The 23,427-nt window shown below is 33.1% G+C and overlaps 2 protein-coding genes and 1 long non-coding RNA gene across 4 annotated transcripts; all 3 read left to right on the forward strand.

The window, feature by feature from the left end:
- The first annotated feature begins 56 nt into the window (after positions 1 to 56).
- Positions 57 to 1,601, forward strand: LOC118646168. Its single transcript, XM_036288522.1, has 4 exons — positions 57 to 212; positions 335 to 579; positions 658 to 826; positions 1,401 to 1,601. The coding sequence occupies exons 1-4, from the start codon at positions 89 to 91 to the stop codon at positions 1,499 to 1,501; spliced, it is 639 nt and encodes a 212-aa protein (XP_036144415.1). The 5' UTR covers positions 57 to 88; the 3' UTR covers positions 1,502 to 1,601.
- Positions 1,602 to 5,781: 4,180 nt separating this feature from the next.
- LOC118646154 lies at positions 5,782 to 6,831 on the forward strand. The gene is made up of 3 exons (XM_036288481.1): positions 5,782 to 5,992; positions 6,272 to 6,347; positions 6,435 to 6,831. Exons 2-3 carry the CDS (start codon positions 6,302 to 6,304, stop codon positions 6,728 to 6,730), a joined length of 342 nt encoding a protein of 113 aa, XP_036144374.1. The 5' UTR covers positions 5,782 to 5,992; positions 6,272 to 6,301; the 3' UTR covers positions 6,731 to 6,831.
- A 664-nt stretch (positions 6,832 to 7,495) lies between these two features.
- LOC118646075 lies at positions 7,496 to 12,564 on the forward strand. Of its 2 annotated transcripts, XR_004963693.1 has the most exons (4): positions 7,496 to 7,844; positions 9,001 to 9,116; positions 9,275 to 9,451; positions 9,567 to 9,648. It is a non-coding gene; the product is annotated as an uncharacterized LOC118646075 (long non-coding RNA). The 2 variants fall into 2 exon arrangements; XR_004963694.1 differs by lacking the exons at positions 7,496 to 7,844; positions 9,001 to 9,116 and adding an exon at positions 10,557 to 12,564 and having other exon boundaries at positions 9,201 to 9,451; positions 9,567 to 9,662.
- Positions 12,565 to 23,427: the final 10,863 nt, after the last annotated feature.

The following is a 23,427-nucleotide window of genomic DNA, read 5'->3' on the forward strand; positions in this document are numbered from 1 at the left end:
GCAACTTGTACCAAATTGATAAGTGATAATAAATTCAGTCCAACGAAAAACCTTGGTGAAGCATCTTCTTTATATAAAACTGTCGTAGATGATGATAAGTATTCATCAGATTCAGTCGCATCAACAGAATACTCCGTTTTATACCCAACAAAATACATTTTTGGATACATCAAAGGAGAAAATTTCAAGAAATTTCATGTCGTTACAGAACAGTGAGTTTATACAGATTTATACCGATTTCTTAAATGCATCTTAGAAAAAGAATTCTATTAACAGCCTATTTTTCTTAATACAAGATTTGTTTGTTTCTAATACAAGGAATAAATTGTTTTAGCCAATTCATCCGAATCAGTATATTCGGGATCCAGTGTCGAAATGGTGAAAATGGAATTACTCCATGAATTGAACAGTAAGTTGGATTTTATCATGATTCAAAATCAGCGACTCATGAAGAAGCTATATCCGGAAGAAATTGCGCTCAAGAGACCTAATAATTTTCCATCTCTCCCACTTCAATCTGAGGATGATTTCGAAAATTTCGAAAAATTCTTGCAAAGTGAAATTAATTTCATCAGCACAGTTAATAATTTTTTAAATTTGTCTACTTATAAGAAATTGTTCAAGAACGTTATAACTTATTTTAACTTTTCTTCTTAGGTGGATTTTTTCCATTCGCTTGTTCTTGATTGTGTGATGGAGGGAAAGGCAACAGGAAAATTAATGAGACGATGTATATCGAACCGTCTCTCCAAAATGATGAGTTGGAGTGGGACCAACAAAACAAAACTTAACTTCCAGAAATCAAAATTAAAAGAAGTAATATTTTGTGAGTATTATTTTAATTAATGCTTGTAAATGTTTTTTTGTCTCAAGTTCTTCTAAAGTTTTGTCTAAAATTTCTAGCCTTGAAATAAAAATATGATTATAATTAAAATTAATTATATTTGTATAATTAACTGTTTATATTCGAAGAGAATTTTAGTAAAAAAATTACATTTCTGTATATAAATCCAATAAAAGTTAATACAGTTTTAATTTAATTCTTAAATACTTTATGCCGTTGCGTTATAGCGTGAAATTGAGAAATAATTTAGTTTTAAATTTTTTAATAAATAATGAACATAAAATTTTTAACGTTTTTAAATCTAGATCTTTTTTAGTGCATAGGAAATGTAAAACGACATAAAAGTTCAAAATGCGCGGTCTCTTTTTCCGCGCAGTCCAATGGTTTTTAGCCCAAAAGTGATTAATTCTGAACTTTTGTATCGTTCTAAATTTCCTGCATTGTGAGTTTGAAAAAAAATTGAGCAATATTTAACATTCTCTTTTCTCTATGGTTCTCCTTTCTTTTTTCTTTTTTTTCCCTCAAGCTCAATATTCATACAATCCATATTTTTCAGGTTCACTTCTCAAGTTGTATCCTGGTAGTAAACTCTTAGAAGCCGAGGCTACTATGAAAAGATGGTTAAACACGAATGCACAGCGCTTGGTCATCGATTAATTCTTCGTGTTTTTTTAAAATATTTGCGATTATGCTTACAGCTTTATTTTTAATCAATAATTTTGTGATATTTGTAAATTTAAGATTTTATTTATACAATTTCTATTTTTTTTATATACGGAATGAATCTTAAGGGCTGTTCTAAATTTTTTTTTTTTCGGGAAATAGATTCCCAGATAGCACAGAGTTAAAAAAGAACTCAATTATATGTCACTAATTATAAATTCTTTTTGAGATGCAAAAAAAGTTCTTTTTACAAAAAGAACTCTTGCATCTCAAAAAAAATTCATAATTGATGACATACAATTGAATTTTTTTTGAACTCTCTGTGTTATCTGATTACCAATTGTAAACTTAATTCACAACACATGTACGACATATGTATGTGCATATGCCGTACATGTGTGTATAAAGATGTTACAGTCGGTAATTTATTCTATAGTAAAAAATTGAAACAGTCGTTAAAATTCATGTATATGTTTCTTTTTGTTTATATATTTTATTGATGAAATTATTTTGAAAAATTGTTTTGTTTGTATTCATTGCATTTTATTAAATAAGTTTAAGAGATTACAATAAGTTTGAGAGATTCTGGGGCTCGATTCTTGAATTTATTCGCAAGAGAAACGTATTTGCAAATTCTGTTCTTACAGAAAAGTTAGAAATTTATTGGCTATCGTATGGCTATTAACCAATAAACTTACAACTTTCTGTTAGAGCGAGTATTTGCGTATACGTTTCTTTTGCAAATGACTTCAAGAATCGGGCCCCTGTAACTTTTCTACAGATTTAAAAGATATTGTACTGTATGAGATATATATATAACACGCAGATGGTTTATTAAAAATAAAGCGATTACACTTGAGACTTATTACTTATTGTATTCTTTATCGTGACCGCGACACACATATTATGTTTGTGCAATAGTTTCTATCTATTTAGGCAAACCTGCATAATTACATAACCATATAAGTAAAGAAAATAATTCAATTGCATTTCTATTATAAATTGTGATTGAAATTTTCTTTATGACTACAATTATGTAGCTATACAAGTTTACCCTGGTGAAAATGTAAAATCGGAGCTTAAGTCGAATGTAAAGAGAGAGTAATAGAAGCGTTAACAAACTTTCTATAAAACGTAAATTGAAACAATGAAATGTTAACGCTTTTTTTACATTTTAATGTTTCAATTTACACTTCGTAGAAGGGTAATTAGTTAACGCTTCTATTACTCTCTCTTTACATTCGACTTACGCTCCAATTTTACATTTTCGCCAGCGTATGTATAAATTCATATAAAATAGTCAATGTGATGTTATTTTGACGTCCAAATGACATCAAAAATTGGTCAATATTGAGGGACTGATTGACGTCAAAATGACTTTGTTTTATTTGACCTCAAGTTGATGTCAGTTTGATGTCATCTTGACTAATATGTGTTGCTTGGGATTGTTCAACAGATAAAATTTGTATAAAATGTAAATTATACACACATAATTAATATTCATATTAAATTGACTTAAAAAAACTGCGCCGCTTCTATGGAAAAAATTTTGAAGAAAACGTAAATAACATTTTCGTTGTGGCTTTGTGCGAAAAATAAATAAAAGGATTCATTGTAACTTATTGTTCTAGCCTGGTAGCTAAACTAATAAAGTTAACAAAAAATAACTATTAAAAATAAGACTAGAGTGTAAAAAACTATAATTGATATAAAAAGTACCTTAAAAAAATCAATTTTGCAACAAATTTTTATAAACAAATTATTGTAAATTGACTGTACAAACTAATTATGCTAATCGGAAAAAATAACGAAAAAAATATTATAATATGTGTATAACATTTTTTGTGTCGTTCTCTCTCTTTGATGATTATGCTAAAAATAAATATGTTTATAACAATTTGTTACAAAATTTTTAAAGCTTAAAAAATCCACACAATAACAAAATTATTACCAAATTATTTAATTTATTTTAATTAATTTTTAAAAATGACATTAATTTTCTTCAAAATTTTTTCCATAGAAGCGGCGCAGTTTTTTTTAAGTCAATTTAATATGAATATTAATTATGTGTGTATAATTTACATTTTATACAAATGTTATCTGACATATTAATGATGTATATAAAAAATATTAAATATAATAATTTGTTAATATTCTAAATTTTCTAAGTAAAAAAGGTTTCTGTCTCAAAAACATAATATATATATTTGCATTACGCGAGCGAGCAATACAGTGGCTTAGTTTACATCGTGCATTTGATACGCGTATCAGGTACCATATTCGTATCAAATTCGTACTAAATATTTAGTACGCACGATGTAAACGCTGCCGGATCAATTTGGTACGAGCGTATCAAGTAGGAGTATCGTACTAAACTGATACGCGTATTAAGTGATACAAATGTCGATGTAAACGCATAAAACGCATTTTAGAGAGAATTTAGCAATTGAGCATAACCTCAGTGCTAAAATCTAAAAACCGGTGTGAAAATGTCTTAGTAGGAGATATCAACATGAATTAAATTTGTATTATATTTTTCACAGTACATGCTTAGTACATTCGATGTAAACGCGCCCGTACTAAGGCTTTGGTGCGCACCAAACTTAATACGCGTACTAAGGTTTTGACGATGGCCTAGTTTACATCGTGCATTTGATACGCGTATCAAGTAGTGAATTTAAGCTGATCAGCCAATGATTAAACACATTCACTAGTTATTTACTATTTGATACGCGTATCAAATGCACGATGTAAACTAGGCCGATGTAAACTAAGCCAGTAAGGGAGGCGAGCGAGATGAGAATAACAACGTGCAAGGAAGCTCGATCCGATTCTTGGGCTTCAGCATGCTCTCATTATTCTCATCTCGCTCACTTCTATTACTATCTCATTCGTTCTTAATAATCTCTCGCTCGCTCCTTTTACTGTTTCGCTCGTTCTTATTGAATGTCTCGTTCGCTCTTGTATTTTCTCGCTCGCACACATACGAAAAATCAATAACTCTGTTACCGTCATTTCGTCCACATAGCACGGAACACAACTAGGTAACACGAACGCACACCAAACGAACGATTTTATTGACAGGATCGAAAAGTGGATGTGGTACGTAGTTCTACATCCACGTTTGGCGCTGATGCTACATCCACATTTCGGTCGCACGAAAAAGGCCGCGGTGGCCTTTGAGTATATATACATGGAGGAGGAATTGCTATGGTTTCATGTAGACAGTGGGTGTTTACGATAATGGGTATCCGAGTAATTTTCTCTAGGACCGAAATATATGATAAGCACAACCATCTACTATCATCATGATTCGTGACAACTCAATGCTGTCCGGTATAGCCAAATCATCACGAGCAAGTTGCGAGTTCCGTGAGTTTGTAGCAGGTAACCTAAAAAGTACGACATAAATAATTTGATTATTACAATTAAAAATAATCTGTTTTTAATGTATGATAAGATTATTAACTTTAAAATAGTAATTATATGTAACACAATCATGTATTTTTAAAGTATTGTTTAAAGTAATATCAGAGATTATTTTATTTACAAATATTTATTTTGTCTATCAAGTTTCTATCATAACGGTATTATTTCAAAACCTAATATAATATTTTAATTAAACATTGATTCTCAATAAATGTTATTATTTATTATTAACTAACATATATATTAGAAAAGTCATCTTTTATTAAACGGATGGTGTTAACACTTTGAAACAAATGAGATAAATTATGTAAAATTACTAAATAAATAATTATTAATAATATTTTTTAGATTACAAGTAAAATAAAAATTTAAGTATAAATATTTTTCTTTCTTGTAACAACTGTTAATGATAAGTTGCATGGTGTTATCATTATTTTAAAAATCATATATCTTTATGTATAAATATTATGCATGAATATTTCACTAATGTGAAACTAATAATAATGTTTACAATAAATTTTTTAAATTTGTAATACAAGTGCATAGTAAATTAAGATATACTGTAAACAGATATACGTTAGATATACGTTATAATAGAAACTTGATAGACAAATTAATAAATAAAATATTTGTAAATAAAATAATCTCTTTAATATTACTTTAGACAATACTTTAAAAATACATGATTGTGTTATATAATTACTATTTTAATGAAGTTAATAATCTTACCATACATTAAAAACAGATTATTTTTAATTGTAATAATCAAATTATTTATGTCGTACTTTTTAGGTTACCTGCTACAAACTCACGGAACTCGCAACATGCACGGTCAACTCCTATATGAAATTTCAGGCCGCGTTAGTTCATTCTGGTATATTCGGCCAGGTGGCGCTTATATCACTTTAACGGTCAGAACTTAGATTTGTGATCAGAACGTGATATATATTACGGATATCTCTTGTGAAGATTTTTAATTTACAATAGAAAAAAAGAAATTGGTATAAAGTGCGTGTGGAACGTGTATAAAGAATATCAACAATATTGTCTGATAAGGTAAGTTGCATATAAAATATAAAAATAAAAATATCACAGATAATAGAGGTAATCGATAATAGAGGTTATGTTAGTTTTAGTAGTATAGTTTTATATTTTACATATCAATTTTATATTATAATAAAATGTTTTGCATATATTTTTGTAAACAGAATTTGTGCTAATTTTATAAGTACAATTTTTTGCAATGTCTGTCAGATTATAAAAACACAATAATTATTTGTGCACGTGTGCCTAAAGATAATAAAGACATAATTTTTAAGATTCTTTTATTTTTAGTTTGCAGTTTTCAATTTTAATCATAGTTGAATGGATTTGTATTGTACAACAGCAAAATACAACAGCAAAATTAAAGGTAATTGAATAAGTGATAATTATTACTTTTGTTAATTTATTATTGAATTGCATAATATATTAATATGTACTTTATTTATCTTTGCAGGAGGATTTATCGACTCACAAATTGGTCCGCTACAAATACCAAACAAAGCAGGATATGATACAGCAATAGTTTTAGATTTTTTTAACGAAGTTTTTGATTCCATTAACGCACACACTTTGCGTCCAGAAACTCCTTTACGTGTTGCAGTAACTGAAAATAGCAAACATCATGATTTTTGGCCATATGCTATTAAATTATTATCCAACATGCGGTATGTAACAAATATGATATTGACACAAGCAATTGAACTTTATAAAAAGAAGCAAAGTCGATATAAAAAAATATTAAAAATATAAATATTATATTTTATAGCTTTAATAGCACGTTATTTGTTCTTAAGTTCTGTCAATACATGTTTCTAAGCATGTTTTTAAAAATAAAAATATTATATAGAATAGTTTTGTCTTTTTATTTGTATTATTCCTTAGTATTTAATATAAGTATAAATTTAATACTCGAAGTATTTATTTTGTTAGTAATTAATTATTTATTTGTAATGTTTTAATACACCAAAATTAAAATATTCCAAATAAATATTACTAACTAAATAAATACTACGGTATTAAATTTATCTAAGAAATATTAATAAATATATATATATACTATATTAGAGGTCGGCCATATTGAATATTAGTTCGTCTATGTATATTCGCCCAGGTGGCGTTCGAAACACTGTTCCAGATCAAACTATGGGAGTTGATTATCTATTTACTTTATAATCTGTGACTCGCAACTCGCAACTTGCTCGTGATGATTTGGCTATACCGGACAGCATTGAGTTGTCACGAATCATGATGATAGTAGATGGTTGTGCTTATCATATATTTCGGTCCTAGAGAAAATTACTCAGATAGCCATTATCGTAAACACCCAGTGTGTCCAAGATCTGTGCAAGAGAGAAAGGTATATCATGATACTCGCTTTCTCTGCGCATGCGTTAATATCATTATCTGCACCGCAGTTTCAACACTTCTTGTGCACTTCTTGTGCACTTTTGTACTTATTTACGGATTGTATGCGTGTGTAAAACATACAATGCCAGCCATTGTACATATAGCGTTTGACGCATGCGCAGAGAGAGCAGGTATCATGATATACCTTTCTCTCTCGCACCACTGATCTCATTAAAGTGGATATGGCATAGGACGAAATAAGTGTGACCAATTGAAGGTTGTAGTCTCTGTACACAATATGGCGGTGTATACGAATACGAACACAGTTTACTGTGACAATGATACGAAATTCCACGTGTAATTAATTATCTATAGACGTAGATGTGTATCAGTTTTATCCAAAATATTACTTTTTTTATAATAAAAATAGTAAAATAGTAAAATAGTGAGATTCCAAAATTAAAAAATGTGTTTATTGTGGAAAAGGAAGTGAAAATAAACAACAAACGTTTCATAGGTGAGTAAGGTTAAGTCTGAAAAGTTTAATAATAATATGTTTAATATATAATGTATCTGGATTCAAATATGTACCTCATAAGTACATAAGTATTTGTTGAATACACATTTTTATTATGTTGCTTTAAATTACAAATTTAAGTTTTAAGTGATACATTTGTTTTGAATTCATATATTTTAAGTTATAAAATATATTTATAATGTAACATTATTGTCATTATATTTAAATAGCACAGCATGTGACTTGCAAAGTTTAATAAAGCACGCAAAATAACATTTTTCTATTACTACTTTTCTATTACTATTTTCTAAAAAACGCGATAAAAAAATTATCTTATTTTCTTCTATGCTGTGCATGTATATAGTGCATGTATATACATTTTATTATGTACATTATAATATTTATACTTAAATATTAAATAAATCTATGCTAATCTATGTCTAATAGTTACTTTTTTTACAAGCTGCAAGTATGGATTACTACAACACAATTAAGGACACGAGGACAAAATAAGCTATAACAATACCCTTTAAACTTATTTATAAGTTTAGTAGTAGTAGTATTATTTATTAGTAAAATTATTTAACAAGATGGTCATAAATAAAAATTTACGATTTTTAGACACTTGCAAAATTTTATTTTTTAATCTTTTATTTATCTTCTTATTTAATAAAATATTTATATATTTTGACTCAATTTATACATAAAAATGTTATATATTACCAAATATTTTTTTAAATATTACAAAATATTTGTTATAAAGTCACTTACAAATGTCACTTACAATTATAAAAAAATACATAATATTAAATGTTATATGTATGATATAAAACAATATTATAAAAATTCAAATAAACACATTCCAGATTAATATTTTAGAACATTTCAAATTACTAAACATATACATTTTAATATATTTTGTAAATTAATTAATTTTTTAATTCATTTTACTGGTTACATTATAATCATATTTTATATTTTTACAATATATCTTATTTAACACATATATTTTGTGTTAGTCATTCAAATTTTCCGCCAAAAGCGTGTACGCTGACTACAACTTTAATGGCTTCCGGTATTCTATTGGTCACACTTTTTTACCTTAGATTATTAGGGTATGCCATATCCACTTTAATGAGATCAGTGTCTCGCACAGATCTTGGACACACTTTCAGTGCTGGCATTCCTCCTCCATGTATATATACTCAAAGGCGGTGGCCGCTCTTAGGCTTCTCTCTGTTTACACCGAGCACTTTGTACGCGTATCAAATAGTAAATAACTAGTGAATGTGTTTAATCATTGGCTGATCAGCTTAAATTCACTATTTGATACGCGTACCAAGTGCTCGATGTAAACTAGAGCTAGGGCTACTTGATACGCGTACCAACGTACCAAGTGCTCGGTGTAAACTAGCCATATGATGTCGAAGAAAGATAGAGCACGCTCACAGCACCAAAAAGCGTGCTCTCCGAACCCAACCTATATGTGCTTATGCAAGTTGTGTGGATATACCATAAATGGTGATTCGCGTAAGGAGGTTAAGTGACTTAAAGCGTGGTACTTTATCCCTGGAGGGACGGTAATCCAAAGGGCAGAGACAAAGAAGGTTAAGTGACTTGGAGTAATAATAATAATAATTATAAGTTGAAATAATAAGTATCAACTAAATCTTTTTATGTTTGAGAGAAAATTAATTAATTTTATTTATTGACTCCAAGTAGGTGTATCTGCGTGTATAAAAACAAATTCTTGTCGCCTCAACAACCACTTACAGATATGGATGACAAACTTCGCCAAATGGAAGATGAAATGAATAGGTACGACGAAACAATTTTTGCCGCCTGAATTTTTCTTTTAGACGTATCTTAAGAAAATCGTATCTCTAAGCTTGTTCGATTATTCTGAATGTATTTCTGTATGTTGCTTTGATGTAATCCTGGCGAAAATATTTCTTATAACTTAATATTTTTTATATTTTAAATTTGAAGATTTCTGAAAAAATCCTTAAACTTATTCAGGGTTAATTATTATAAGTTTTGTTTAAAAATTATAAAGTAATAAATTTTAAAAATATTAAAATTATGTATACTGTACAGCATTGAAAAATTGCATTTGCATTGCAACAATGTTCTATAACAATAGATTATTTTATAGAAATAAATATATTATACTAAATTTTATTTAAATATTTGGTAATACTGAACCCAGCTAACCATTTGCTACCAAATTGTTAGCAGACTGTTAAAAATTTCTTGCTGAATTAGGCTGCCAAAATCATGGCCTACTGTGTCCTTGAGTGTGCCCTAATTGTAAGGAAAAATTGTCATCAAATCCTGATATCAAATTGGGTGCAATACCAAAGCAGATTTGTCACTAGCAGTACGATGATAAATTCATGCAGCAAATTGAAAAGATGTTGCAACTTAAACTCACAGCAGAATAATGCTAAATATGCAGTAGATCTGTATTTACAAATAATGACAGATTAGCGACAGATTTGTTAAAATTTTTTTTTTCACAGTTATGATTTTATTTGAGAATCGATTTAAGCAATGATTCCATCTCCTGGAAAGATTTATTAATTCAGGAGTAGAAACAGATCGAATAATTTACCCCACCCCTTTTTAGCATTTAATATTTCCTATGAAGGGGGGGGGGGCTCAATTGATCTATTTTCTTCCTTCATATCGCATGTATATCATCTATTTTAGGTGTAATTAAATTTACAAAATTTCTTGGAGTTAAATGTCACTCCAAAAAAATGAAAATACTACCAGTCCACAGGCACAGCAAAGGAAGGTAATTCTTGCTTATCTTAGTCGCATTGCGAGTGGTCTTTATGTAGCGAGTTGCATTTTACTCCCGAGACAGTAGGTCGCCTATCGACGGTGCCACGCCAATTTGACATTTCGACAGATCTGCTGCGTTTCTGGTATCAATCTGTCGCGTACTTTGACGCACAAATGTTGTTGCATTTCTACAGGCAATTTGCTGACATTGTTTGCACTTTGATGTTTGTCGTCAATCTGTCATCAATACTTCCAATAATTCTGCTTGCAGTTTACTATTATTTTGTCATGTATTCTGATGACAAATGTTGCTAAATATATGCTAACAGTGTTTGCAATGACAAGATATGTTTTTCATTTGCTGCCTTTTTGGCAACAGAATCTGTTTTTGTCACAGCAGAAATGGTTATCGGGGAAGGAAATGGGCCTCACTGAATTACTTAAAACTTTACAATATCGTGTATTTTTGTGCATAGAATATGAATCTGTAAGTAAAAATCGTTGCTTTGCTTCGAGTAAAGCGAAATATTAATTGTTAAAGTTAATCACTTCAAGATTAAGAAAAAATCATATCGACAAATACCAGCGCAGCACATCAGCACATAAGCATGCGGTTACGTCTGCATGTTTCTTATTAACATAGAGCTTGTATTAATGGAGGGGCCTTGGTGCATCGCGACGCGCGCGGGGAGAATCGACAGAGAGGTGGATGTATTCTGTCTTTTTTCGTGTGGGAACAGGTTCGTAACTATACAATCTGAGGCCCGATTCTCGAACTCGTAAGAAAAAAAATTGCTTACAAAGATAACACTGTGTATTCATTAAGCGGGTACATAATTTAGAATCTAAAAGATGCATGCCAATCAATGAATACATAGTATTACTTTCGTATATAAAAATTTTTTGTACTAATTGTAACAGCCCGAGACCCGAGTAGGCACCAAGTAGGTAGGCTCGTACCTGTCGTATGTGCGCTTCTTTCCTTCTAGAAAACGGAGTGGTGGGGATGTCCAACACGAAAAGAGACAGAATATATGAGAACATATTCATGTCTCTGTCGATTCTCCCCGCGCGGACTCCGGCATATAACAATGGCCCCTCCATTAATACAAGCTCTATGCTTATTAATAATAGGCGCATAATAGGCGCATGCAAAAAGTGCGCGAAATTCTAATGTGTATGTACGTATTTAATCTCATTTTGCGTAGAAATTTGCGAAGGGTTGTGCAGAGAACGTATGGGCGGGGGAGGAAAGAAGCTCTGTATAGGATATATAACAATTTCAAATCTGACATCGCAACGTGGTTAATTGAATATCCATGGCCAAATAGCGACTTAAAATTGCTTGGGTTAGAGTTAGGAAAAAATATTGGGAGAGAATGCAGGGGGAGGGGCGAAGTCTCTCCCCCGCCTACGCGTTTTTTGAGAATATATTCTCTTTCAATCAAAAGCACAAGTAGTTCAAAGCAAAGTATTTCCTGCTTTAACCAAAAGTACACTGTACTTCTTATTTATATTTGATTAAAGCAGAAAATATTTTCGCGCATTTTTACGTCAATGCACCTGGTCAATGCGTCTACATTGTGTCGATATGACAGAAATCCTAACTTTACAATTGTCAACTTTAGTACTTAATAACTTTTATATTATTTGACAGCGATACTTTTAACTTACTGATTCTTGTTCTACGCACAAAAATATACGATATTGTAAAGTTTCAAGCAAATCGATGAGGTAGCTTAGAGTCCCTATAATAAGAGTCCAGACAACATTTTTAGTTCGACAAAACATGGCGTCATAAATATAAATAGTGGCACAGATTAATAAAGACTGATAGTGGTATATTACTGTGTAAGATATTGTGATTTATAAAGGCATAAACAACTAAAACAATATTATAAAAAATAAAGTAAAGTATATAAAAAAAAAAGAAATATTGTAATGCATGATATAATGCATAATCATAAAAATTACAATTTCTAACCTTTAATATTATATTTAATGTTTATTATAAATTACAAAAATTTTGTAGAAAATGCCTGCTGCGTGCCTAATTTTTTGTTAACGAAGCAATCTACAATTATTTTTATGAAATGGAAATTATTATAAGGAGGTATTTACCTTATATTAGAAACAAAAATTGTAATTTAATAAATTCTTTATTTCCAAAATGGTTAATATTTGCTGTGACACGCTGGAAACTTGTTGCAATTTATTCAATAAAATAATGAAACGTTTTATTTTATTATTTTGCATAAAAATTGATTGCAAAAAAGGGCGATTAAAAAATAAAATTTATAGCAGTAAAACTATGGCTAGGCATGCTGTTATTGAATAATGTTATCTTTTATTTAAAATTATGTTGTTTTATTTTTATACAAATAAAACTTTTAAAAACAAATTTATTTCCCATTGTTCGATACCTACTAGTTGAATAATACCGCGAGCAAAGTATTAATTTAAGACACCTTATTGGTTCCGCCACGCTTTGTCGGCACCAATAGGATTACTGACAACGTTGTCCAGACTCTTATTATAGAGAATTTAAGGTAGCCCGTCTGCTTCAGTATTACCAAATATTTTGATTTTCAGTTATATATTTTGAACATTTATTAACTATCTCCAATACAATCTAAATGGAAATTAATTATTGTTAAAATCTTTTATGTTTAAATATTCCAAAAAAATTCTAGTATTCTATTATTAAAATATATACTGGTCAACAAAAGCGCATACAAAAATTTATGTCGAAATTTTGCCTAATTTTAAATAAGTATAACTTCGCGAAAAATCATCGCATTTTCATTTTCTAAAAAGCATTTTAAAACTCTCTACTTTCAGATGAATTTTGGTGATTTCAATTATCTTTTTTTTACGAAACGGCACAATGATAAAACTTGATCCGACAAAATAAAAATTTTTATGTAATTTTGCTGCATTGCACCTGCTGTGGAAAAAATCACAAAGACTTTCTGCTACTTGTATCTTACTGTGGGATCTTTTTCCCTTATTTTGAGTGATTGCTTATCGCTATGCGATTTTTTTATCGAGTTATTGAGATTTTAAGAAAAAATGATTTTTTTACTTTTATCGCTTATTACTCGTTAATAGATCAACGTACAGCGTCCTGCAAGAAAAAGGAAAGCTGAAAGTTTGCACTTTTGAACGCTATTATAAATTTTTTTTATAGATTTATTTTTTTTTTAACAACAAATGGCGTCCGAAAATTACTTAAAATATTGCATATTTTACAGTTTTTATTTAGTTCAATGTAGTGAAGAAAGATTCAATCACATCGCTAAAGCAAAGTTTTATAGTATGATTACTTCCCAGTAATAAACACTAACGTTCTTTGATTAATTAGTGCTTGTAAACGTTCTTATATGTTTATGCACCTCTCAATAATGTTCTGTGGAATTTCGTGCCAAATTTGCCTAAGCGCTTTTCCCAATTTATCAATTAACATTTGAAAGTGCGCATTTTCAGTTTTCCACTGTTTTTGTGGAGCGCTGTACATTGATTTATTCACGAGCAATGAGCGATTAACTCCGTCCAAAAAAATCGCACAGCGATGAACAACCACTCAAAAAAAGGGAAAAGATCCCGCTGTAAGATGCAAGTAATAGAAAGTTTTCGCGATTTTTTTCACAGGTGTAATGCAGCAAAGTTGCATACAAATTTTTATTTTGACGGGTCAAATTTTATCATTGCGTTTTGTAAAAAAAAAGATAATTAAAATTACCAAAATTCATCTGAAAGTAGAGAGTTCAAGCTTTAAAATTCTTTTTGAAAAATGAAAATGCGATTTTTGGCGGTGTTATACTTATCCGAACAAATGTACCTTTTTAAAAAAAAAGATAAAAAAGACGTCAATATGTGTGTGTGCCCTTAAGAAAAAAATATTAATTAGGTAAATTGTTTTATTGTCTTATTGTTTTATTGTCTTATTATCTTCCCTTCAAAAATAATGATATAAAGTAAATGCGCCAATTATAAGAATATTTATACAAACTTTATTTATTATAACTTTTTATTAAAATATTTAATAATAAACGGGCTTGATGATCAAATAATTGAATGATTAAAAACAACTAACGGGATTATAGTGAAGCAAAAACTTAGCGTGCCCGGGTCGCATTTTTTCTATATTTCCAAGACTATGTTATTAATATCAATAATGTATACAAGAATGCGATTAATGTGCTTGGGTTTTGTTTTACTATCTGTCAGTTTTTGCTTTACTATCTGTTATTACCCAGTGAATACAGTAATATAGTAGCAAGGTAACAGCAATGTAACCGAATATAACAGGTTACATTACTCTGATATTATACGTAATAAATAATATTGTAACTTACATGTAAGTTACAATTTCCGACTCAGCAATATAACATGTTATATAACATGTTATCTAACCGTCACATTACAGTTACATGCGTTCCGTTTCACGCATGATACGCATATCCTGTTTCTGAAAATGATAACATAAAGAGACTTCTAAAAGATAACATAATGATGTCAGAATGTTAACCAATGCGTCGTTTTTTGAGAACAGAAAGATATTATAAAATCATATTTAAAAGATTTCTTAAATCGGATATCTTTAAACTGCAACTAGAGAAAAATAAAATAAAATAAAAATTTCATTTTTTTTTAATTATTTGTATCAACAGTACATACTAAATTTAAGACAAATTTTTCAAGTGAACACGTTTTATAACGGCAATATAACATGGAAGTTACATGTAATGTAACATTGTTATTCTTGTGATAAGTAGATGCTATATAACATGTAAATGACCTGTTCTGTAACATTTGTTTTACGCAAGTAATAAAACTGTTATACATTGTTTTAGCGTTACAGTCATGTAACAAAAATTGTATAATCGTAACATATAACAATCGTATCAATATTATTAGGGAACGATGCGTCGTAGTTGACTCAGAAATCAGACAACACTATAACATCCTGAATGAGAGATCCATTTGATATTAAAAAAAATTATTATAAAGATAATGTTTTTAAAAATAACAGTTTGTCTATAATTACTGTGCAAAAAAAAAATTCACAAAATCTAAATTCATCACTGAACAAAAACAGGACAATAAATGTACTATTAAATTTTTCTTAGAATATATGATCTATATAATTAACTATCTAATTAATCATTTGAACGCTTCAAAGTATTAGTGCTAAATAGATCGCAATTTCCATCAAATTATTAAGGTTATGGACAAAGATAAATTTAACAATGAAATTAAGAGGTAAATAAATTAATGCTATTTATTTTTAATGTTTTGCAAAATTTAATTGCTTTTATAAAAATAATATAATTGCGTTAGTTTATAACTTATATATAGGTATATGTAGACAATAACAAGTACCTATATCGATGAGTCAAATTGGCGTAGCAGGTAGAGTACAAGGTTTGTCATCCTAAGGTCCCAGGTTCAAATCTACCAGCGGCAAGTAAGTATAAAATAAAATAATATAATTTAAATTTAATTAGTTATTAAAAATTTGTCCTAAATTTAGTATATGCTGTTGATAAAAATAATTTAAAAAAATGAAATTTTTATTTTATTTTATTTTTTTTTAGTTACAGTTCAAAGGTATCCGATTTAAGAAATCTTTTAGATATCAGTTTCATGATATTGTTGCGCTCCCCCGAAGCACTCTCGCACTTCCACACACACACTCACTTCCGCTCGCGAACGCGGCGGAATAAGAACACGCTTTTGACGAACAAGGAACTTTATTATAAGCAGCGAACACGTTTACAACAACTCCGAGCACGTCCGCACGAGTTGACGTCTCAGGAAGTTTTAAACAAAACCATTTGTTTATACATAACTAAGCAACGCCGGGGCCGACAGACTCAGCTGACTGAAGCAATCGATATATTGATTTTTAGCGTTAAGCTTGCGCTCACAACGCGCGCAAAGCTCACGCTCGCGAAGCTCACGTTCGCAACACTACCCCCCTTCTTCAGAATTGTCGTCCCGACAATTCAAGGAGGATTTCTTCGAGGAAAACTTCCTGGACTTAGTTTCAGACGTTTCTTGCTCTACCCTGAGCCGCAGCCACAGGTTACCGAGCGACGCCTTCTTCCCCTCCACCTGCCGAAACTTCCGCTCATCCCCATCTTGGAAGTGGCCAGCTTCCAGAGCGATGCACGGAGTCCCAACCTTCCGAAGCGAAGAACTCGCCCGTTTCCTCTTCTCACATCGACGACGCTTCACTCTTCACAAGTGACTTGCGCCCTTCTTACTTGTATTTCGGACAAGGGGGGGGGGTATGACTCCGTGGTCCCCTTTAGTCCCGAAGGACTCCCAAGTCCCCGTCTCGGCATTTGCCCAAAGTCTCACGGAAAAACCACGTCCAAAAACCGTGAGCGAGACGGTCTTCTTAGAAGGAGTACCCCTCTTCAGAAGACTCAATTCGTTTCTCTCCTGCTTCAGATGTAAACTTCCGACCCGAGCGTCACCAAATTCAACGTTTTATTCTGAAAAAGAAAAACAGCAGAACCAACCAGACAAAAGTAATTTTATTTTAAACCGCGTTCCCACATTTTCAGGGCATTCAAACCGAAAATGCCCTACTTTTCCGCAAGACCAACATTCTTTAGAATTGAATTTCCCCTTTTCCCCATTTCGACCATTTTCCTTTTTAATAAAATTTTTAAACGCGGTCTTTGACTTTCCCCGCCATTTCCTTTTTCGTTATCATTCTTTCCCCCGCATCCCTTTTTTAGAAATTCCCCCTGTTCAAGAAATTACCCCCCTGAATAACTTTTACCGCCTTAGCCCTTTCAATCGCGATTTTTAAAGAAGTTATCCCTTCTAATTGAAGCGTTCTTTTTACGAAACCGTCCGCGAGAGAGGACACAAATTGCGCGCAAGCGATTTTGTCCCGAACCAAAAAAGGGCACTCAGGATACGCCTGCCGCGCGAGCCTCTCAAGTTCCGCCCCGAAAGAAGCAAAATCTTCCCCAAACCCCTGTCTCCGATTCGAGAAAAGCGAATAAAAATTCTGGGAATTATGCCCTTCCCCAAAACGCAACTCTAATTTCGAAACCAGCTCTGAAAAATTCACGTTTCCGAAATCCGACACATTTTCTAAAATGGAACGCGCTTTTCCCCTCAAGCACGAAGCTAGGGCCACTGTTTTCGCGGAATCCCCCCAAGAATTCGCCCGCGCTATTAAATCAAATTGGGAAAGGAATTCTTGAAGAGAAACCGTCCCATCAAAAGTATCAGGCTTTAATTTATATCCAAGCAACGTGCCCGACGAAATTTCATTCGCGGAAAAGTTATTGGAAGGACTAGCTGTGGCGGAGCTCCTCGCTGAAGTTGGAGCTGTCGCAGCATTTCCCTCCTGTTGCTCGCGTTCTCCGCGCACGCCCTGAAGCTGTTGCACGCTCTCTCGCAGGCGCTGTAGCTCCTCGTCCCGTCGCCGAAGCGTTTCAGCGAACTCCTGTGTTGGCGCGCCTGCTCCACGCGCAGAAGACGAAGCTCCTCTAGCAGAGCTTGAAACTCCGGCGCAACCGCTCCGACACTTCCCGCAGAGGGCCCGGGAGTCTCAGGGCGTCTTCTCTTTGAAGGAACGCGCCGTCCCTCGTCGGAAATCACATCCGTTGCCATGGCCGTTGTCAAGGAAGATCCCGGAGGGGCCCCCAAAAAGTGTTTGCGCTCCCCGAAGCACTCTCGCACTTCCACACACACACTCACTTCCGCTCGCGAACGCGGCGGAATAAGAACACGCTTTTGACGAACAAGGAACTTTATTATAAGCAGCGAACACGTTTACAACAACTCCGAGCACGTCCGCACGAGTTGACGTCTCAGGAAGTTCTAAACAAAACCATTTGTTTATACATAACTAAGCAACGCCGGGGCCGACAGACTCAGCTGACTGAAGCAATCGATATATTGATTTTAGCGTTAAGCTTGCGCTCACAACGCGCGCAAAGCTCACGCTCGCGAAGCTCACGTTCGCAACAATATCTTTCTGTTCTCAAAAAACGGCGCATTTGTTAACATTCTGACATATCATTATGTTATCTTTTAGTAGTCTCTTTATGTTATCATTTTCAGAAACAGGATATGCGTATCATACGTGAAACGGAACGCATGTAACTGTTGTGTGACGGTTAGATAACATGTTATATAACATGTTATATTGCTGAGTCGGAAATTGTAACTTACATGTAAGTTACGTATAATTTCAGAGTAATATAACCTGTTATATTCGGTTACATTACTGTTACATTGCTACTATATTACTGTGTTCACTAGGTTTATTAATTAATTAAATTTAAATTATATTTTTATTTTATTCTTACTTGCCGCTGGTAGGTAGGTTTGAACGCGGGACCTTAGGATGATGAACTTTGTACTCTATCTGCTACGCCAATTTGACTCATCGATATAAGTACTTGTTATTATCTACATATACCTATGTTATAAACTGACGCAATTATATTATTTTTTATAAAGCAATTAAATTTTGCAAAACATTAAAAATAAATAGCATTAATTTATTTACTCATTAATTTCATTGTTAAATTTATCTTTTTCCATAACTTTAATAATTTGATGGAAATTGCGATCTATTTAGAACTAATACTTTGAAGCGTTTAAAATGATTAATTAGATGGTTAACTATATAGATCATATATTCTAAGAAAAATTGAATGGTACATTTGTTATCCTGCTTTTGTTCAGTACATGATGAATTTGTGCATTTTTTTGTGCACAGTAATTGTAGACAAATCGTTATTTTTGAAAACATCTTTATGATAATTTTTTTAAATATCAAATGAATCTTATTTAGAATGTTATAGTGTTGTCTGATTTCTGAGTCAACTATGACGCATCGTTCCATAATAACATTGATTGTTATGTTACGATTATACATTTTATACGATTATACAACGAGCGTGTTATGTTACGATTATACAATTTTCGTTACATAACTGTAACGCCAAAACGATGTATAACAAGTTATATTATTTGCGTATAACAATGTTACATAACAGGTGATTTCCATGTTATATAGCACCTACATATCACAAAAATAACAATGTTACATTACATGTAACTTCCATGTTATATTGCCGCTATAAAACGTGTTCACATGGGTATTGATAATATTTTCATTTTTTAAATAATTTTTTTGATAGATTTTACAAGATTTTTCAAGGTCTTTTTTCAAATATACTTGGCTAATTGTCTTGATTTTGTCTCATTTTTGAATGCATTTATGTACTTGACATATTTTTTTATTTTTGTAAAATTTTTGATGGGTTATCATTTTTTTATTATTTTATTTGTACACCTAATTTCCATATTTTTATTGTATAACATTAGTTTATTGCGTTTTAACGATCCAGCACGCCAAGTTTTTGCTTCACTATAATCCCGTTAGTTGATTTTAATCATTCAATTATTTGATCATCAAGCCCGTTTATTATTAAATATTTTAATAAAATGTTATTATAAATAAATTTTGTATAAATATTCTTATAGTTGGCGCATTTACTTTATATCATTATTTTTGTAGGGAAAACAATAAGACAATAAAACAATTTATCTAATATACTAGTGTTTTTAGGGGCGCACACACACTTGGCGCTTTTTTTTTTTTTTTTTAAAAAGGTAATTTTGTTTGGATATCACGATTTTTTAGTATTATGCATCTTATTTAGAGTATATATATTTTACAATAAAAAATATTATATATGACTTAAATTGAGTTGGATTACACGATTTATGATTTTTTTTCTTTGATGTTAGCAATGATATGTTGGTCTGATATATGCGTAGTTTCTTGTATTTCCTTACAAATTTTGATTGCACGTTTTTGTATAGAGTTTATATTGATGATTGAAGCTCCGTCTTATAACTACCAGGAAATTTATCCATAATTAATATTGCATCTTAGCTACCTAATATCTAACCATTTGGATTTTATCACTAAGGCTTAAAGGTCTTTCCACTGGAAAAGAATATATATACATGTATTTCTACGTACTAACATACGCGAGAGATAATTTTAGATTATCTAAATTACGAGCAATTTTTATTGAAACTATATAGCTTCAATCATATGTAACCATATGATATGATAATATAGTACTAATGGAACTCAATAAGTCTCACAGAAGTCGTTTAATTATGTATTAATAATAACATAATTGCCGTTGGCATCTCTCTCTCTCTCTCTCTCTCTCTCTCTCTCTCTCTCTCTCTCTCTCCCCCCCCCCTCTCTCTCTCTCTTTCTCTTCGGTGAGTATAGCGTGCGGACGTACTGTTCTTCGCTCCGTATTTTTTGTGCTTTTACTGCTGGTTACTGCCCCTGGGGCCGCTTTTTTGCAGTTGCATGGTCAGAGGCGCACTTTTCTGACACTTTCCCTCTACGGTGAGTGTCCACTTGGCTTTTGTTTGGCTGGCATTCTTTGATTGGCAATTCTTGATTGGATGCGTTGAATGACTCTGGATCTTCCTTGTCTTATCATCTTCATTGGCTGTCTCACTTTTGCGCACGCGCTACGTCCGTCAGCCGTCTTCTTTGCTGTGCTTCGTCTCGCCGCGTGGCTCGAGTCCCATCTTTGCTGCGTGAACTCCGCGTGACTCCTGCGTCTAACGGGCGTTCAGTTTCTTTGAAACCTCGCTATAAACTGTGAAGTGTTGACTGTATTTTGACTGTGTGCGTACAAAACTTATAATAATAATCGACGAACACTGTTTTTAGTGTGCCACCTTCACGTTGTACCGTGAGTGTTACTGTGGAGTCACTTTATTCGGACATTTTAATAGTTTTAATAGTTGTTCTGACTTCTCCACATACTAATGCAGCCGACGTGCGCCAGGTGTAAGAGCATAGCTGCTACCGCATCGATGTTGTGTGTGACTGTCGGAGAGTTTCACCCCGGGTGTGTTGTCAAAATATCCGTCAATAAGTACGCAGAACTTGCTGCAAGGCGCTCGCAATGTCATTAAACGCGCCTTCTACTCCAGTTGCAGAGGGGACTGCGCAACTGTCAGACTTGGCTTGCGCAACTGATTCTTGTGTGTCCCCTTGCTGAGTCACTCGTGCCGTCGCGATCGCAGCTGAAATTAGAAACCAATTCTACCACGGACGCATTGTTGCTGCAGCTGGTTGAGCAACTGAGAGAGTGCAATAAGCGGTTCTCTGCATTTGCTGATGAACAACGCATAACTAACAGCGAAATGCGTGTGAGAAACTTGACCGGCTGAGTGACATTGCGGGCGTGGTGGAACGTAACAGTCAGCGCATTGCTTCACTCGAGCAACGCTGCACTGACCTCGTGCGTGATGTAAGTGTTTTGAGGCACGATCAGAGGTCATCAAGTCATGCTTCTAATTCGCAAACAGACAACTTGCTTATTATTTCGGGCATACCTGACTCTTTATCTACAACTCCGCTGATATTAGTTCGAAATGTGTTTGAGTCGTTCGGTGTCTCCGACCTTGCCTGTCACATCTTAGATGTTAGGGCTGCTGGTCGCCCAGCCGCCTGTAGCGTCCCATGCATCGCCTTCGTATCCTTCGTTGTCCTCGCGACCACTGCACGCCCATTCAACTAGCTCTTTAATTGTAACCTTGACCTCCTCCGCCGTGCGTAACAAGGTTATTTCTGCGAAGCGAGTGCGACGGGCGCTGATGTTGAGGGAGGTGGGTGACTCCGACTCCGATCGCAATATTTATGTCAATGAACTGCTCCTAAAGATGTCTATGAGCTGCTGAAACTCACCAGGCGTGTGGCTTGTGAGAAGTCGTACCGTTACGTCTGGGTTAGCGGCGGGCATTTTATGTCTGACATTCCGATGGTAAGCCTAGCACTCCCATCGCCTCTCAGGCTGACTGGATTCTCTTGTCTGACTACATCTTCCTTCGAACTTGTCTTTCTCTGTTAAACCATGCTCTTCTAGCCTTCAATCCTCCTGTTTTAACATCGCTCAACTCAATGCTAACTCGTTGCGCGGCCACATAGACCTTATCAGACTTCAGTTCCACAATGCTTCCCACCATGTAAATCCATATCCGAGACATGGCTTCATGAGGGTGTCTCTGATGCCCTGGTTGGCATGGATGAATACTTCCTAATTAGGAATGACCGCTTGAGTCGCACTGGTGGTGGTGTTGCATGCTATATACACAAGTCACTCAAGGCTACAGTCATTGCTGCGTCCAGTAGTAACGATAACGATAACGATACTGCCCTGAATTCCTTATCATTGAAATTCGTCTACCTCTTGGCGAAAGCTGTACTATTTGCGTCCATCTACAGAAGACCTAAAGGCCACTTTTTCACGACTTCGTAGATAAGCTTACTGCCGTCTCTCATCGTTATAAGAATATTGTCATTGGCGGCGACTTAAACTGCAACCTGTTTAATGAATAACTTTGAAGCCAACTACCTGCGAGAACTTGCATCTAGTCTGTCTTTACACATAGTTCCCTCGGAGGCTACGCATCACACCTCCATCTCTGACTCGTGGTTGGATGTTTAATTATCGATAATCCTGACAAGATCCTCTCCTTCACCAAGTCCCTTGTCCATTCATAGCCGGTTATGATCTCCTTCATCTTTCTCTTCCTTCCATTCCAAACCAAAATATTACGCGATCCATGGTGCGGCGCTGCTTCAGGGACATCAATGGGGACGAGTTTCTCAGTTTTATCCTTGAGAAGGTGACTGAGGTTCAGTCCGGTTTGACTCTCTGTCCGATGGAGTGGATGTTTCTCGATTGTGCAAACTCCTGTC

Source organism: Monomorium pharaonis, chromosome 6, assembly GCF_013373865.1.
Source record: "Monomorium pharaonis isolate MP-MQ-018 chromosome 6, ASM1337386v2, whole genome shotgun sequence".
NCBI classification, from domain to species: Eukaryota; Metazoa; Arthropoda; class Insecta; order Hymenoptera; family Formicidae; genus Monomorium; species Monomorium pharaonis.